At 39.5% G+C, this 19268-nt stretch overlaps 1 protein-coding gene across 4 annotated transcripts in view; it reads right to left on the bottom strand.

Annotated features, from left to right (window-relative positions):
• Positions 1 to 19268, bottom strand: part of kcnh2b (potassium voltage-gated channel, subfamily H (eag-related), member 2b) — a 359270-nt gene that overhangs the window by 311562 nt on the left and 28440 nt on the right. For 2 of the 4 annotated variants that reach the window (XM_034706260.1, XM_034706259.1), the window contains exon 2: positions 4071 to 4301. In XM_034706260.1, the coding sequence (XP_034562151.1) occupies positions 4071 to 4301 (231 nt within the window). Of the gene's footprint in view, positions 1 to 4070; positions 4302 to 6113; positions 6222 to 19268 lie in introns of those variants that run through there. The other 2 variants (XM_034706261.1, XM_034706263.1) reach the window with 2 other exon arrangements.

The raw sequence follows: 19268 nt of genomic DNA, 5'->3' as shown, positions 1-19268 counted from the left end.
AAGAGAAGCTGACAAATTAACCAATCACACAAGATTATGGTCCCGTCAGGATGCTAAGGGAAGCCAGTGCCCTTTGGCCTCACATCAATCAGATCCTACAGGTCACCCTTAAATCATCATACACAACATTAGCATGAGCAGTTATAGAGAATGGTGGTTTGGAGTTTTCCAGTACCACTACATCAGGAATTTAATATTAAATCTGACAACAGAGCAACTTCCAAACAAGAGCTGAGAATGGAGAGGAAACAAGAAGGAGAGAGTAAGACTTTCAAGAGGACAGTTATGGATGCAAGCAGTGGCGAGCTGGAAGGGCTAAACTTCAGCAGGCCGTGCCCACTTTGTGACAAGGACTTGAGCTTGGTGAACAATCAATGGATCAGGATTCATTGACCTTGATGACCTCTTATAGGCAAACACAAAGCAAAAATGTGTAGATTTATTGTTGTTGTACAATGAATATTATGCCTGGTTTTAATAAAGTAAAGGATGTAAGGGATTATATGAAGTATCAGCACATGTAAAGTAGGGATGGGCATTTCGAGTCAAAATACTATTTGATATGGCCAGTTTGTGTGACAGTTGCATTAACCAGCACCGGGGTGAGGTGCTGCTGGTAGCGGGCACTGAGTGTCTGTCTTGATCTTTATGTCGGTGTTTCTCAGTCACGGCATGGCGTGTATGTTTACATTTTACAGCCATGCTCAGTCTTTGGAAATATGTGTGTAGTAGTGTGAGATTCAGAAACAGAGCAAATCGCTGTGACTGTCACTAATGTTTTCTTCTTCCTTTGCTATTTAATGCAGTTAGCATTCTTCTTCCTCTGTTGATTAATGTGGTTAGCAAGCAGCTTAAAAACTCTCTATAGCCAACGTCTGGCGGGAATACCGTCTTACAACCAGGCACCCGTAAAAACTATGAAAAACTGTACTGATGTACTTTTAAAATGAGAAAATATTCGCACTAACTCTTCAATTTGTACTAAGGGAACGACTATTCGAAAATCATTGTCCATCCCTAATGAAAAGGGCTTCCTGTGGGGTTCATAAGTCGTGTTTGAGAGCCTCAATATGGCCTGCTGACACTTTAAGATGTGAATGTAAAACTTTAAACATCTCCTGATTGAGAGAGTGAGAGAGAGAGAGAGAGAGAGAGAGAGAGAGAGAGAGAGAGAGAGAGAGAGAGAGAGAGAGAGAGAGAGAACGTGTAAGTGTTGTAAGTGACTGTTAGTTATCTGGTTTATGAAGTTTTGCATCTGCGTGATAACATTGTGTTGAAGAAGGGAGCTTTAACACCACATCTGATTATTTTACCTTACCTGTTAGAGCAGCAACGTACTCTCTGTGAAACGTCCTCCAGAAAGAACATGGATTAGAGGTCTTATCTTGGCTTCCTACTAAAGTTTTTCCCACACCACGTCCCTGCTTTTTACCTCAAGTAGTCAAAATTAAAAGTTTTAATTTATGGGTATTTGATTAAATCAGTCGTTCCTTTTAGTGTGGTCATTTCATGAATTAATACTCTCTTAAATCCTCGATCTCAGGTGCAATAAATTTGAGTTAATATGGTAATTTCTCCTTTTTTGTGGGTAGAAAGGGAGGCCTGTCTGAAGTGCAGCTTTGCAGTTGCACAAAGCTGGCAGGAGGTTTCTTGCAGCCATTAAAAGCTTCCACAATCCTTAAAGTATCTATTGTTAGTGTTGTGGACTCTCGTTAACTTAGCAAGTGGAAAAGAAATGACAACACCTCAGTGATTCTATACACAGTGTTGTAGTTTTTACAAGGCACTTTTACATAGGGGATGGTTGGCTTGTAAACAGTGGAAAGTGAAATGTGCACAGTGTGTGTATGTGGAGGAGTGAGGGGGGTTTGAATCGGAATAGCCCACCTCAGAAATTACACCAATGAGGAGACAGCTGGCGCCTTCCTCCTTCTGTCTTTTCTTGCTTTCTCTCACCATCAACAACACTTTCAGATTATGTGAGATGAAGACTTTGTGACACTGTTGTTTTCCCTCCTTCGTGTTGTTTCTTGCTCCCAGCTTTCACACACTGCTTTTTCCTCATTTTTCCAGACCTGTGCTGTTTTCCTCCATGCCTCTCATCTTTCACCCTCTGTTCACAGCCTTTTCCGCCTCCCCTCCTTTTTTCCCCCCATCTGTCTCTTTCTTTCTATCTGTCCCACCCCTTCCCGCCTCCTGCTGCTCTGGTGTCTGTCTACAGGTGGAAAATGTCCAGCAGATGCTTTGGCTGTAGCCCAGAGAGCTGCTGACTTTATTACCATGGCAGCTCTTTATCACCATGGAAGCCGCCTATCAGTGCAGTGACCAGCGTCCTGTTACCTGGTCCTGGTCCAGCTGGCATATTTGCAAACATAAATACACTCTTGCCACTGTAGAGAATTCCCAAAGGGCTTTCCTGGTCTACTTCCCTCTAGAGTACATCTTAATGTTTTTAACTTAGCAGTGCCTTAATCAGAGAACAGCCATGAAGCAATCTGGAAGCAGATCAAATGCACCATACTGCAATTTCTGCACCTCCACGCTCATCACGTCAACAAATCTGGCACTAAAAAGTTGTAAGAAACACAAAATACAACACAGATTTAAAAGCAAACAGGAGTCAGGTCCTTCACACATTACAGCTCACACATATGCATGAGCCAACTGTTCTCCTACTGACAAAACTAAACACCTTTGAATTTCACGACAAGATGCAAACTCACAAGAGCAACTTCCAAGGTACATGTAAACTCCCACAAACACAGGGACACACATGGCTCTCCCTGCCTCTTTATACCTCTTGTGGAACCCGGCCTTCATCTGCTTTTCCAAACGCACTAACATGAATCTCCACATCTTATACTCCATCTTTACATTGCCAAAGTTACATCACTGTCACCTTTTTTTTACGTAAAGCAGCACACAAATGTTCCACCACTTCTCCCCATACACCAATGTAGGGCTGGGCGATAATTCGGCAACGCTGATTATCGTGATATCATTTTTCTAAGTATAAATAAATATAAAAAGAAACCTGTATTTACACCCCACAACCACTGGAAAGGGGGCCCTAATGAGCCTTAAACGCTAGTTGCCACCAAACATTAGACAGAAGAAGAAGACTGCATTGAACAGCCAATCATGTCGCAAGGTGAGAGGTAGGCGGGGCTTAAAGACATTTTGAGCAGAATGTAAACCCGGCTGAAACGAGCAACAGCAACACGAAGAAAACTCAAAACCTGGCAGCTCAAAACAGAGTTTTCAGTCTAATACTGTGTCGACTCTGCTTTAACAATTAACTTAAAACACTTCATTAAATCAACTTTCAGGATGTGGGTAAAGGAAGAGCATGGACACAACTTCTGCTGTGCATTTCTAACACGTTGAATGTCCACCGCAACCATCGTGACTAACCATGATGCATTCACTGCTGTGGTCAACAATATCACTCCACCCGTAACCCTTAGTAATCTTGAAGGGGAGTGCACAACTCAAAACAATACTCTACTAAAGTGATACATAGTATACAGTTTGATATTTCGATATCATTTGAAAAATGTGAAAAATAAGAATCTACAAACTATCCATCCATCCATCCATTTACTTAACCGTTTATCCCGTTAGGGGTCACGGGGGGGCTGGAGCCTATCCCAGCTGGCTTTGGGCGAAAGGCCAAACTAAAAGTAAACTAAAACTTCACAAAATTCTCATCTTACATAAAAGACCTGCTTCCTGTTAGCACCGTCAGAAATGATGGATTTAAGAATCTTATCAGAGAACTAAATCCAGATACAAGCTAACAAACTTCAACTTTCACTCAGGAGCAAAAATCTGACTTTAAATTTAAATGAAATAATTTGATATATATAGTGATAATTATTAATATCAACTGATATGAAATATTTCAACCCGATAACATCATTTTTAATATCGCCCAGCTCTACACCAAGGCATTATCTCTACATTCATTTACTAAATCAACAGCCATAAAACAGATCCACACAGCCCTGCGTGGCCATATCCACACAAACACCTCTCATGTCACTCCAGCAAACAGCTTTTTGTCCTACCGTCTTTGCGGTAGAGGTTGATCTCCACTTTCCTCTCCTCCGACCCCAGCAGGGCCTGGGCCATCTGGGCGATGGCCAGTCGCTTGGTGTCAGGTCCGTACAGAAAGTTGCATGTGCACGGCTTCTGCATGATCTCAGCCCGCGAGTAACCACACATGTTGCAGAAGCCATCGTTGCAGAAGATGATGGCGCAGTTCTCCACTCTTGCATTAGCTATGACGAACTTACGACCTGAGGAAAGAAAGAGAGAAAGTTTACTTAAGTTTTAACAGACGCAGAAACAACATCTAATTAGTGATACAGAAGAACTGTGACAGAGGAACAATTGAGCAAATTAATACAATGTGGAAATATACTGTATATAAAAAATGTAAGTACAAAAGGTCTTTGAGAAGAATTATGCTTTTAGAATTTATCTTGGTCTAACTGGGTGCAATTAAGGATTAACTTGCAAATGCTAAACTCTCTAACAGACTGAGGATAATTATCTCTCCTTTTCAATATTCCTGCAACAACATATACTGATCTTAAAACCACAGAGTTTTCTTATTTATGTACTGCATGACATCCTAATGTAGATCATTGGGGTTATTTAAGGGGTGCAGTGAAGAGGCTGCTCACTTTGTTCTGCTCCATGTGCCAATGTGTTTGAAAATAGATATGTATGTAACCCCAAAACTGTGATTCTGAAAAACATGCTAATGGTTTGCAAGCTTCTGTTTGTATCCAAAGACCTATAGGCCGTTTACAGCCGACATTATCGAAGAGGTGCGTGCAACAGAAGCAGCGTAAAGTTAGCTTCATTCATTCAGACGAGTTGGTGAGCTTTAACACTGAATTAAAACTGTTGGCAGCATCCAAGTGTCTGGCTGTTCTGTGGTTGGTTGTCAGAGTCGATACTCCACCTCAGACTCAAGCTTTCCAGCATTCAGACAGGATTATGACAGTTTCCGAGCAACCAGTGTTTTGGTGTTAAGAGTGACCGTACTAACTAGTGACTTTCAACCAAACGTGTCAGTGATTGTGGCGATCACGATAGCTGTTGAAACATGAAAGGAGTCCACACGAATGCATTCTAGTTTATTTTACATTGTAACATAAAAATAAACTCATCAGATATGTGTTTAATGAAAAACTAAAAGCATTTGTGAGAGGCACACTCGGCTGACAGTAACACGGTCACACTTTACACTGTAACACCAGCAGCGTCTGTAGCTGCAAGCTGTTAAATCTATTCTTTAACCAACCTCAGTTTGATCAGGTTTTATTTATTTATTCAATGTTTGGTTTTTGTTGTTTTTTGTGTGTGTGTGTGGGGGGGGGCGTTTTCACCTTGATTGACAGGACAACTGCAGAGAGACAGGAAATATGGGTAGCAGAAAGTGGGGGAAGACATACAGTAAATGGTCAACCTCTGCGACAAGGACTGTAGCCTCTATTTATTTGTGTCTTAATCTGTCTTCAGCACACTGTTTTTATTTCCAGCAGTGTCTAACTGGGGTACCTTCAGGTTGGTAATGGTTAAAGTCATTAGTAATAAACAATTGAACTGTTTATTCTGATTGAATGATATTTAGATCATAAATTAATGTTTGTTTGTCCTCACTGTGGAAAACTTTCTTTGCTGGTACTTTAAATCCTGATTTTGGACAAACATCTTCTTTTAAAGTCCTTGTTGATACTGTGTTGAGTTACCTTTAAAAGTTAAAAAGATACAACTTTATATCATTTTTTGGTTTGTTAAATATTAGAAGTTAGAAGTGATTAGTAAAGATAACCTTCCTAGGTTTGAGGTGAGGTGAGCTCCTAATGTTTACCATGCCTGTCCACATATACAAAAGTGTGCCTTGGACTCTGCCAGCCTCAAATACCCTGTTAATTAGAGGAGGGATTTCACCTGCGTGCTTAGCTAATAGAGCTGTTTTCCTAACTCACTTTATGCACCTTTTCCCATACAAGCTTCATGAACAAGCCTTAAAAACGACACAAGTTGCTCAAGCTGTGTAACAAAGTTAAGTTGTAAGAGTTAAAATCAACACACACACAAACCTCGTCTCCTTCTCTCAAACACGAGCTCAGAAATGTTCGTAATGACGTCCTACCGTTATCGCTGCATTCACCTGTCTGCTACGATGGTACTTTCAAAATAAGAGACCTCGTTTCAAAATAAGAGACCTAGTTTCAAAATAAGAGACCTAGTTTCAAAATAAACTTCGAGACAAGTATAGGCTTACACATCATTCACATAACTTACATCATGATTATTTCTGTTAATGCAGGGTTCCCAAAGTGTGGGTCGGGACCCCCTGAGGGTTCGCATGACACAAATGGGATGTCCTGAGGTGTCTGAATGGTTTTTTTTTTAGGTTATCTAGAAACAGTACATTTTACCCATTATAGTAAAAAAATATTGACGAAATGAGTCGCTAAACTTGAAATAAAACCTTGTAAATAGAAAATGTAATGAGTTTTCTGTCTTTCTTTTTGTCAGATGACTCCTAAGTTTAGGGTTAGTAAACAGTTAATTATCAAAAGCATCAGTAGCAGTAGGTTAATTCATACTAGCACAGGAAATACAGACACATGCTCATATGGGTAGGCTAATTTTCTGTAGACCAGCTAAATTAAACCCCATTAAATCACTTTGAGGGACAGTGGGGGTCGCAAGTCTTTGACACCGGTATTTTGGGGGTTGCGGGCTGAAAAGTTTGGGAACCCCTGTGTTAATGCACTATTATGGCATTAGTTTTAATATATTAAAGCTATTAATGAATAAGACTAATTTTCTGCAATTGCCAACTTAGAAAATGTGTGTCCAGAATTTTAAATCAAACATTAAATGTATTTGTGTATTTGTCAGGGACAAACTGCAGCTGAAAGCAAAGACACCTGTCCTCCACAAACATCCTCTGATGTGTCTCTGTCTTAACCACTCACTGTAGAAGTAGCTATTTGAATCTGTGGCCTTTGCTCAATGTCAATGGGTGATCTTAATGCACTCAGAGAGCTGCTGTTGTGCCCAGGTGTACACACACACACACACACACACACACACACACACACACACACACACACACACACACACACACACCCAAATAGACACTTGCACGTAGGCTCTCTACCCAGCTAAGTGACTATTAACTTTCAATATCAAGAGGATAAAATAGTTTCTAGATTGTCCAAGGTGAATCTCTTCTGTGTGTTGTGGGAAAACATACAAACAACATAAATAAGTGTCGGTGTATCTGGGGCCAATGTGGACGTGTGATTGTGTTGGTGCTCTGTTAAAGTGATAAATGGCCTCAACCAAAGAGCTATAAGCTTCTGAGGAGTCCTAACGTTCCCTGTTACTTTTACTCAGCACTGGGCCCCACTGTGAGGGAAAGTGCACTCATTAATAGTCATATGAATGGTAGGAGGGAAACAGGAAAAGCTTGTGACAGGCAAAGGGTGGGTGATGCAAGGGACAGCAGGAGGGTTGGATGAGGATGAATAAAGGGATGGAAATAGGATGGTTGGAGAGAAGGACTTTGGGAGGGGAGAATGACAGGAAAGTCGAGATAAAGTGAGTTAAAGGGACCAGAGAGAATGACAAAGAATTGAAAAGGAAGCAAGAGAATGAATGGAGGGAGATTGGGCAAAAAAGATAAGGAGAAGTGGGGATGGAGAATAAGTGATTTGTCCAGGGATGGAAGGCTGAGGAATAATCTGACCACATTTCTCATGAATTGGCCTGCACTGAGTAAATGGTCTAGAGATGAAAGAGGAAAACCATTCATGTTTTATCACAGCTTTGTCAGAACATGCTTCATTTGTGGCACCGAAGACAGTTCAGCCTAATTCAAAACGTCTTCCATTTCCCACTGATGGCAACTATATCCAGCAGTTTATTACCCAGATTGGAGGATACACACATAAATGGTACTGGGAAAAACTGATTGGTACATGAATAAGAATGATTTGAATAACACTGTAACATCATACAGGATACTTAGGGAGGGAGGGACACAGTAGGACATTTTACAGGCAGGTAGCTGCACGATACATCACCACAAATTTTGCAGTTAAATGTTAAAACAGCGAGAGTTGGCTCTCACTTGGATTTACTGCTATCTCTGAGTGTAATGTTGCAGAGAAAAATGGAGGGAGAATGCAAATGAGCAGCTGATTTCCCTGTAAGCTTGTTAGTAAGGCATTGACCATAAAAATAAAGACTAAAATCAACTAAAGAACGATAAAGAGGATCATTCAGTGATCCAAATTTCACAGAGTCTTTTATTGATTGATTAATTTAATCAAGGTTCTCCACACTCCAAACATCAAACTCTAATTTTGCTCCAGGATACTCAACATATCTGCAACAAGACCAATGTCTGACCAGACCCTGACCTTTGTCAAGTGTCTAAACTTACTGTGCAGCAACAACTGCAGCAGTACACCACAAGTAGGGTTGTAACTGCAAGATGAATGTAAGCTTGCCCAAATCATGATCTGCAATCAATACCCATATAGATACCATGGCCTAAACCAGGGGTTCCCAAATTTTTAAGTCCAGGACCCCCAAAATAACAGAGCCAGAGACCCCTGCTGAATGCTGAAGAGGTTACATGTTGCTTACAACTGCACAGTAGACCTAACAGAGCAGTCCAAAAACCTGAGATTTCTCTGTAATTTAATAAAGAGAGAAGCCTCAGAGGTCATGTGACAACAAAGTAAAGAAAAACACTGATGATGTTTTTTTATTTAAATGGTTTTATCTCAAATTTAGCTCAAATTTCTGTATATATTTTTACAACAATGAATGATATATGCAATTGTAGATCGTTCTACATTTGGTTCCCAATGTTCCCAACCCCCACATTGGGAACATTGATCTAAACCATGCTTGGGGCCTAGTTGAAGATCATCCAAAACTTCATCCAACAAGTAGTTTGGTGTCCTCCTGCAGAAAGCACTATAAGCAATCATAACTTTAAGTCAAGAAAGTTTACTGTCATTATATCTCCATGCCAGACTGTAGACTTTATGAGCTCCTCCTCGTGGCTGGCTGCAGTACAGGTCATGAAGCCCTCCTCCTCCATTATAACAAATGGGACTTGAGTCAAACGATAACATTAAAATACACGTAAAATAATTTGTATCACACAAGGTTTCTGTTAGGACAGTTCGTTCGTATCACGCTGATTAATTTGTAAGTTTTCATTTTCAGAGTTTATTTTTAATTCAATATTTTATCTTCTTTGACATTTTATGAGTCAATAAAAGCTAAAGCTAAAGCTTATGCAGAAGCTGGATCGCTTCTACAAATGCCTTGGCTCCAAAATATGTCCATTGTGAGATATGCCAGCTCCCATATCATGACACCATTTTGGCTTTGATTTTAACATATGGAGATGAAGGTGTGTCATCCATATTTGTATCAGTCAATGTGCCATACAATGCCACAATCAAATAAAAGTTGCACTCTATGATATTAAGATTAATATAAAATGAAGAACACATCATACAAATCATATACATAATACATTTATATGAAAACATATTTCTACATACAGTACATGTACAAATAAATCACATCAATATCAAATGGTGAATGGTGTTATTTAATTAACAATTTGCTACTGCGCAGCGGACTGTAGGCTGAATGGAAGATGTAGGTGTGAGTTTATGAGAGTAGCTTATAGCTACATTAGCAGCTTAACGCTGAGTCAATGTCCCTTGAAAGGGTTGGGATATCTTAGTAAGAGTTTTGTGCATTAGGGCGTTTCAGCATTTCCTCCTCTGTCTGGTTTCGTTGCTTAATTTTTCTGTAATGACGATCACTCACATGGTCTCAGACCACTTTGAAGGACACTAACAAGGCGACACTTCAAACAAGACATCTATTTTAATGAACATATCTTCAGTGGCTGCCTTGAATTAATGACATTAGGCTCTTTCAGCTGACATAAATAACATGAAATCAGCCATTAGATTGCTTGTTGCAGTAAACTAGTGCTCTCGGTCCTTAAAGAAACAGTGTCACAAATTAAGGACCTGACACTTTTGACATTACCATTCCACGTTGTGGGATATTTTCACAATAGAAGTCAGTGACAAATCTTCACAGAGGACTTCAGGCTGTGAAAGGGGAGAGGGAACTTATTGCTGTACTCAACTCTGACAGATTTTGCACAGTATGTCAGACTGACTTCAGACCTTGATCACAATGTACCCTAAACACAGAGCAAGCTCCAGACAAACTGGGTTTAAAGTTCTGGTGAAAGTTGAGCTATAACGATAGTCACTTTTTATGTGTGTGACTGTCTCAAGTGAAAAATGAGACATAACCTGTGACAATATCTTATAATATATTGCAGGCCCAATTGGGTGTGATCAGCTTAAAGAAAGAACCATGGCTGTGTGAACATTCATTCCATAAATCCAGACAGGTGCTGTTCTGGGCAGCAAAAGATGAAGCCATAATTCAAAAGAGGCCCACATCTTAATCAAAATGACCAACGCAAACGAATAAATGAGTGCCATGAGTGCTATGCAGCACATTAGTCTGTCATCGTAAATCTAGAGGGTGAGAAGAGGTGAGTAAGATGGATACTGCAGATTGATTCACCGTCAATGTAAGGGCCTCCATCTGTCGAGACTTGTTTAATGTGCAGCAGGGATGAGGGGTGTGCCAGTAGTATTAAGGCTTTTATTCTAAACCAAGACCAAGACTGAACTCCCTCAGAGAGAGGATATTCAGTTCATCAGTGAAATGACCAGCTGAGGTGATTGAATAAAAACTGCTGATTGAACTCGCTCTGACAGTTGATCACCAAGCTGTGTTGAAGTCTGTTTGATGGCTGCAATTAAAAATCAATTGGATAAAATTGGAGTACAGCATTACAGCAAGGTTTAGTCCAAAATAAACTCTTTATTCACTCCTTTAACACACCACATATTAAAGACACTTCAAAGTATTATGAGTATAAAATGAGATACATGGAAATAATTTTAAGCTTTCATTTTTCAAGTCATTTATCATAAACTATTTATAAACATTAAAGGCACTATGAGGAGCGTTCATGTTGTTTGATTCTGGTGACCACTTTGGACAACAGCGTAGTGTTTTTCTGGGATGAAGACTGCATTTTCCATGAGCACTATCAATCATTGTGGCTCTTGCCAAAACGTGCATAAAATTGAGGAAGCAAATTAATGGAATACAGAACTTCACTTTGTTCATGGAGACTTTTTACGGGATGCAGAGTGATGATGTCATGTATTGGTTTGTAGCTATGCAAACTTATTTACTGAAACATAACAACAAGGAAACTCTGAGTTATTACCGTGAAAAGATGACCAGATATACAAGTTTAATGTCACTTGTCACCAGCCTGGTGTCATGATGTGTGCCACTAAATGTCTGAATATAAATATGCACACAGTTTAACTCTTTTGTCCCCAAAGAGAAGTGGAGCATTGACACACTGGCATAAACGTTAAACCCTGTTCACAGCCATTTTGCTCTTTTACCTAACAAAGTTGGAGAGTCTCTCCATCTAAAACAATACATCAACAAGAAAACATACGCCTTTTAGCGAATCATGTTCACCATATGTTAAGAGTTCTAAACATAAACACTTCAGGGTTAGTGCTGAATATCGACTCTGCATTTTTTTATGTAAAAATAACACAGGCAATAAAATTCAGGATAAAGAAATAACCAATCTTGCAGCTGGTAATCTTAATTTACTATGCAGGTCAGGAAGGGGCCTCAGTATAAAAGTGAGACTGTTTCAAAATCAGTGAGAACTCCTGAAGGTAAAAGTCTTTACCTTCACCTCTTTGAATGAGACTGGAGACTTTATGTAATCTCACACAGACTTAAACCCTCTCCCTCAGTCAGATGACTTTTTATTGATTAAAAAAGTTCACCAAATGAATGCCTGGCACCAGAACTTTGAAAATGAATCCTAGCATGAATGAAGACCAGTAAGAAGGTATGCATGATGAGTGTTGAAGGAACTCTGGACACTGTCGTTACATGAAAGTGGATTTTTGTAGCAGTTTTTGCACTTGTAAAATTAGTTTTATTGCAAAGTGAGATTGCATGCTTCTTTGCCGGTCATATACCATCTCATTCATCATTTATTTCCAGTATTGAATCAATGGCACTTTCCAGGCTAATATTTAAAGGCCTAAGGGTGCTGCTTGACTTCATGCCTTACAACTACAAAAACTATCATTTTTATGACAAGTGGTTTGCACAGCATAAACTATGCACTTTTTAGGTCAATGTGGAAATCCTGCAACAAAGAAGGTTTTCAACATGCATCATCCAATCTAAGTCATGTTTATGTCATCTTCAAAATGTGAGTCCAATATCCAGTCTTATATAGCTCTCTTTTTGGTGTCTACAGAATTAATGGTTATCCGTCAGCTTCATGTGTCAACCAGCTTGCCTCTGTTTGCTGTGGTAGTGCGTAGCAGATATTTTACAGTGGTGTCTTTACAGTGGGAGCTTTCTCTCAAAACAGCCGCCTACCGTTGCCAAAAACAATTCTTTCACACTGAACCAAAACAGTAAAGTCGTGGGCCAGACAGCTAAACAATGGACTTGAAGTCACTTTATAGGCCTCTAAAACTGAGGGACTGCAGACCCTGCTGAACATTTCTTTCAGGATCATCACTCTAAACAACACCTTTCCTATTACCATGTTTCCTTTTCATTGCTTTTTGATACATCGTTATTAAAAAATATGTTATAGCTATCCTAAGCTGTGTCTTGTAAACTGAACAAATTAGTTTAACTTAAACTATCTTCTATGAGGCATTTTTGAGCCAGTCTCTTTAACCTCTTCAATGGTCAGTAGACCAGATCGAATAGGATGCAGATTTGCTAATCTGAGGGGAAGTGAGATGCTTGAGCTTCAAATATTAATCAAACCTGAAACAAAGTGTATCCAGGGGCACCTTCCTTGGGTCAAACTTATTTCAAATCACTAGAGGAGTACTGAATCTCTTCATATAGTCCCAGCCATGGCCTTTTCTCTTTGCTGGAATAATTCAGGGAAAAGGTAATGCATGTGGGATTGCCTTATGATGAATGAAAGAATGAAAATTAAAACTGCACATTGAGGCGATTTCTCTTGCTAAGTGTTCTTCAGTACACTTGATTAGGAAATGGCCCCTGAACAGAAATGATCCTTTAACAGGGCAGAGGCTGGAGACTCTTAATTCCCAGTAAATTGTGGTAGTCCACAAAGGAGATGCCTCTCTTTGAACCAGGGAGTCACGAATCATCTTATAAGCTTTGTAAAACCAATAATCCTCCATACTTGGACATTTTACTACACTTGATTTATCTTCAGAATCACCCATTTTCAAATAATAATCTGATTCTTCCGTCTCTGTGCACCACATTGTTTTGGAGGAACTGTTCAGCTGCAGCTTCTTTTATTTTGGTATGAGTTTGGAGGCTGCAGCTAAATGTTTTTTGGATGTGGGAGAGATTTGACAGCGTATAAATCGTCAAACCAAGCTGTGGATATGTGGGTTATTACTGTATTGATTGAGTGAACTTCTGTGTGTGTGAGACTGAGGGTGTTGTTTGTACTTTCTCAGCAGCAACATTTCCAAAAGTGAAGATGATGATGATGCATCAAACATAGAGGGGAGAGGAAAGGAGGGTAAGCAGCAAGACACAACACAGTGTGACCCTGTGGTAAAAATACAGACACAGCATGTACCCTGCTGGTTGATAAATAAGAGGCTTCTAATCAGGAGAGCAGTCAAGAGGAGCAGACGAAATGCACTCACCCTGCATGCTGGTGAGGATCAGCACTTACAGGTTGCCCTACATTCAGCTATAAGCCTGAATCAGTATGTATATAACGTCTATTTCAGAACAAACAGGCTAACAGGGACTGGATACAAAACACACACAAGTTAAAGAAACACTAAGCGTTTTTATCTTGTTTATCTTTAAATATACTTTAGTAGAGAGAACACCTTATTCTTATCTTCAGCATTGACTACAGAGGTGGAAGAAACAAGAGCAATCATATCAATACTTTCAATAATAATATTTAAAAAAATAATAATGTTAATGATCATAATATTTTTTAAATAATAATAATGCTGATAATAGTAATGCTAATAATGATAACGATACTATACTACTACTACTACTACTACTACTACTACTACTAATAATAATAATAATAATAATAATAATAAATACAAATATGAGTAATAATAGATACAAATATGAGTAATAACAATAATACACTTTATTTGTGTATCGATTTTTAAATAAGGGTATATACAAACGATAAAAAAGGAAAGAAGAACCAAAATAATACAAAACAGAATAAAAGAGAAGAGTGAGGAATACAATGATTACATTTCTTAAATTAAAAATCAAACAGCAGGGAGTAAATCATCATAAGAGCCACAAAAAGACAGAAAATGAGAAGTAAAAAAAGGTAGACCATGAAAGATCAAAGGAATAACACAAGTTTAAAAAAGCTAAAACTAACGACCTCAGAATGAAAAATAAATAAAACAAAGTCAAAAAAATAAAATTAAAAAAATAGCCATTCGTAGCAGTCTTGGGGTGCACAGTCAAACTACATCATACTTCAAATTTTAGATCAGAACGTCCAACGAGTCCTTTTGGTTTGTCACCAATTTTGTCGTTGACATTAAAACACCTGTTGATCGGAGAAGTATTTACAACTTTCCTTCTTTCTCTCCATGTTAACTAGTTCCCATGCTTTCACTTACTTCTTGCCAGTTAGGATGGAGGCACCAAGACCTGTACTCTTAATTCTTTTGGCAACTTAAAAAAGCCTTAAAAAACATTTCTATCCTATAATGTTGCGGAATTCTAACTTTTTATATAAGGTTAGCGACAGATCAAAGTTTAAGTTACAGAAAACCTGTAAAGGCAGATGACAGAAAAAAGAGCAGTGGATATTCTCCACAAACTGATATTAAGTGGAGCCATCCGTCCTCAAAACTTTGGGCCTTTTACCACAGTCACTGGTAAAAGTCCTGTTGCAGTCTCACATTTCTCAAAGAGTCCCATGTCACCCGTTTATAATCAAAAAGAGCCCTACAACATTAATATCATCCATCTGTCCATCTTTCTATGTTCTCCCACTTGTCTTTGGCCATGTCGCAGCACCAGCAGGGTTAACAGGTCAACCCAAATGTCCCTCTCCCTAGCAAGCTCTCAAACTCAAGCTCAAAGCTGGGATGTATAACTCATTCAGCCAGCTCTGTGTCTACTCTGGGGTGTCTGGGTTGTAACTGGATGGTAACTGGGTGGTAACTGGGTGTAGCGGCTCTACTCCAAGCTCCCTCCGGGTGTCTGAACTCCTCACCTTATCTCTAAGGCGGAGCTAGGCCACCCTCATTTAAGCCACTTGTATCACACGTGGGGCCTTGATGTTTTGTTACCAGTTTATCTGGTTGCCTTTTCACTATTATTAATGTTTTGTTCTTTCTTATAATTTTTTTGTACAATTATGGTTTCAGACTGTCTCTTCACCTCCTTGTGCTCCTCCTTCTTTGCTAAAGAAAGTCGGTCCTAAGATTCATCCAAGTGATTACCATTTTTTTTACGAACTTTCAATAAATATTGCGATAATATCATTATCTTTGAACTTATTTGACCACGTCAATCATGAGGACATATTCTGTTATCGTGGCCGTACCCTAATGAGTGTAAAGGTCAGTTCAGTCTGTTGGTTAATTTATTTGTTTTTGATGTTCCTCATGTTTCATGTCTTGTGTTTCCTGTTTTATTTTGAAGTTAACCTTTTGTCTCTCATTGCAGATCCCTTTATCTTGTGTCTCCTGTGATCCCTTGTTGTGATTGCCCTAATGTGTCTCACCTGTGTCTTGTTATCCTATGTCTTCACTGTATTTAATCCCTGTGTTACCTCCTGCCTGTGACAGTTAGGCTTGTCTTTATGTCAGTGTTCCAGCAATCTCTAGTCGTAGTAGTTTTCCCTTATGTTACCTATTTTTCCTGTGTTTTGACTCAGCCTTTTTGGATTACTGTTTTGGATACCTTTGTCTCTATACTACTGATCACCTGTGCATCAACCTTGTGTTTTTGGAATAAACTGGATCTGAGAATCTTGCTTCTTTGGGTTCATTCCAGTGGTTTAGTTGTGACACTTCTGTTTCTACAGCCCACATCACAGCAGAAGAAAGGTGTGTGTTTACATCTGGTCCCAGGTCAGTCCTAAAGGTGGCACCTCAAATACTGTATGACATCATGTGTTGCCCACTAATAGGGTTTTTGAATAGCTGTTCCGCCATGGGTTGTGTTACTTGTTAATATATGTCCCAGGCTGGGAAACAAAGGATAAGGACACAATTGTTACCAATGAAAGTTGTAGCAAAAATGGTTTAACTGCATTATCATCAAACTTTTAACATACAATATTTCCAGTGACAGAAACAGATATAAAACCATGATACAACAGACTAAACAACCATGCATCCAAGAATGCAACTCCAACTTTTCAAAAAGTTATCTTCCCCAGCATGCACATTAGAAAATCTCTAGCTGACATAAATCAAGTCAACTGGTCTGCCTTTGATCACATTAATCCTCTGAAAGAGTAACACCAGAACTCACATTCCTGTCAGCAAAATCAGAAAACTTTATACCCAAAACAGCCATCAATCACAGTTGTGCTGCAAAAAACAAAACTGACTTTTCCAACAGAAAGTGAACATTGCTCAGTGCAGCGCTCCACAATGCAAATGTTTGGGCCCATTTATCCCTGCGTGAAGCACAAGATGATCACACTCCTCCCTCCCCTCCCTTCATAAAACCGACATATCATCAATCAAAGCAGCACGTCCATGATTCAACAGGCTGCTCTCATGGGACACATAAAAGCGATGGACGGGTCCGTTCAGATATTCATGGAAACAGTGGAGATTGGTAGTGTGGATGCGCCTGATAGCTCTGCCTATGTGAATTAGAGGCAGCAGCGGCCCTGCGAGGCTCATAAAGCTTGATGGGTCTGTCTGGCTGCAATGAGCACTAGGTATTACAAAGGCAGGGATGTGTGTGTAGCAGAGTGTTGGACATTTAATTCCCCAGCCTTTAAGTAAGTGGTTGTCAGGCATTGAAATAGCCAAAGAACAGAGAAGATGTTATTTTTCCAAGCTTTTAAACAGCTTGAGTCTTTCAGTGCGTACAATAGCGTCAGAGATGAGAAAAGTATGTATGAATGGAGTTATGCTTCAGAGGGGCAAACACATAAAGAGGAGATATCAAACAGTCTGGATGCAGCCATAAAGTCTGTCTAATGTGTAGAGTTATAAATGTATGGATGGTGAAAGGCAAGCAGAACAAGAGGAGAGGTGGTAGATGATGTGAAAAGCAGCTGTCTGTGTGTTTGTGCAGCTTCGTGTTGAAGCCACAGCTGGACATGAGGGAAAACAAGCATTATTCCACCAGTGCGGGGTCAGGTGCTGTATTATTACACCACAGGTATTCGGGGAGTGGAAATCACACATTTCCAAATAGAATCAGCGGGTAATGTGTTGAAATTTAACAAGGGTAATGGTGGGCAGCCTTTCACAGCAAGTTAAGTGTGTTTCCATTTTGTTTAGAGCACGCTTCTCTCAGAGGTGGTTTAGAATGTCACTTCACCGGCAGAGATAGTTAGCTTCCATTGACTTCTATTTGAACTCTTTCAGTAACCTGCAGGTGTCAATGCTGTTATAATGCTCAGCTGTCATGAGGGGGTCATGTGAATGCAGATGTTCTAGCTTCTGTGCATGCCTTGGTTGCACCAAGTGGCAACCTCCTGTCTTAAAATATGAAGCCCATGTGGAAGTGTTAATAACTGCAGTTCATCAAACCTCCGCTTGAGACTGGCTGCAGAAACACTGGAAACCACATACACACACATTAAAAAAAGACAATCTTTACAGCAATAATAAACACGTTTAAAGCCTGGTTCAGAAAACGGTTTAGGTCTGAATAGCAAATTTCTCTATCAGCACACACTGTATGGGGGTGAATACGGGTTTTGCCTAAATAGGGGCATGGCTGACCTGATTGACAGACTGGCACCCTGTAGCTGTTAGTGAAAAGGCTAAAGGCCTGCCTCTTGACCTCACACTAGCTCGACGGAAGTTAGGTTGTATTCAGGGTTTCCAATATGCCACCCGTCGCCGATTGGCTTCAAAACAGTGCTTCAGAAACAGATGGGTGACATCACGGATACTATGCCCATTTATTGTACAGTCAATGGGTTGCACCAGCGCAATATGTCAGCACACATGGAGGTGCTCTTTTGAGTTCAAAGCTCACAAAGGGTGGAAATGAAGTGAAGTTGTTCACTCTATAGACAATCTATGATACAAACTTAAGAATTACATAAATCAATTAATCGTGGGAACAATGACATCCTTAGAGTCTTAAGTTGGGGTGAATACTTGATTCTGATTGGCTTCAGGAAATCCTTTAATTTCTGATCTTATTACCTTCTTTCTTACTATTACCAGGCTGTGTTATAATATACTTCTTCTGATTGGTAAAAATCCATAAAAGAGTTATCAATTCTCAACAACAAAGATGACACTAGGGACAACCTGATAACAAATGTTGGATCAAATCACTCAAACCTTCAGGTGTAACTACAGAGAAGCATTTTTTGTATTAATTCACGGGGAAAATTTTCAGATTTTAAGGACAAATCAAGTGAAGACATAAACTTTAATAGGTCTATGTTTGGAAAGTGATCATGGTATAAGCAAGATAATGAACTTCACATTATCCACATAGAGGAACTAATGATGACATATAATCTAAATGCATTAAACCATCACTCAGTATTAAGCCCCTCTCAATCATTGCACAAGTTTCGTTAAAGTTTGGCTGTGAAGTCCACACTGGATTAACCGTGGCTGAAACTGATCAAGAATTGGGTTTGTTTGGGTCTAATTACAACAAACACTACGTCCACTGTTCATGTCTTAGTTAATCAGCTATCCCCACCCCCAGCACTCTCGTCTTTTCCCACTGACATCACTGACCACATCTTTCTTTCTCTTTGCAACTAATGAGGGCCTGAGAGCTGATAGAGTAGCTGATTAAAGAAAAGCTGCTGTGGCTGCTAAGGAGGAAAACACCATTTCATATTCACACTCACACAAACACACTCACACACAAAG

The sequence above is a fragment of the Notolabrus celidotus genome, chromosome 17, assembly GCF_009762535.1.
Source record: "Notolabrus celidotus isolate fNotCel1 chromosome 17, fNotCel1.pri, whole genome shotgun sequence".
Lineage (NCBI taxonomy): Eukaryota > Metazoa > Chordata > Actinopteri > Labriformes > Labridae > Notolabrus > Notolabrus celidotus.
Note: the sequence above shows the minus strand (reverse complement) of the source record. Positions and strands in the feature narration are given on the sequence as shown.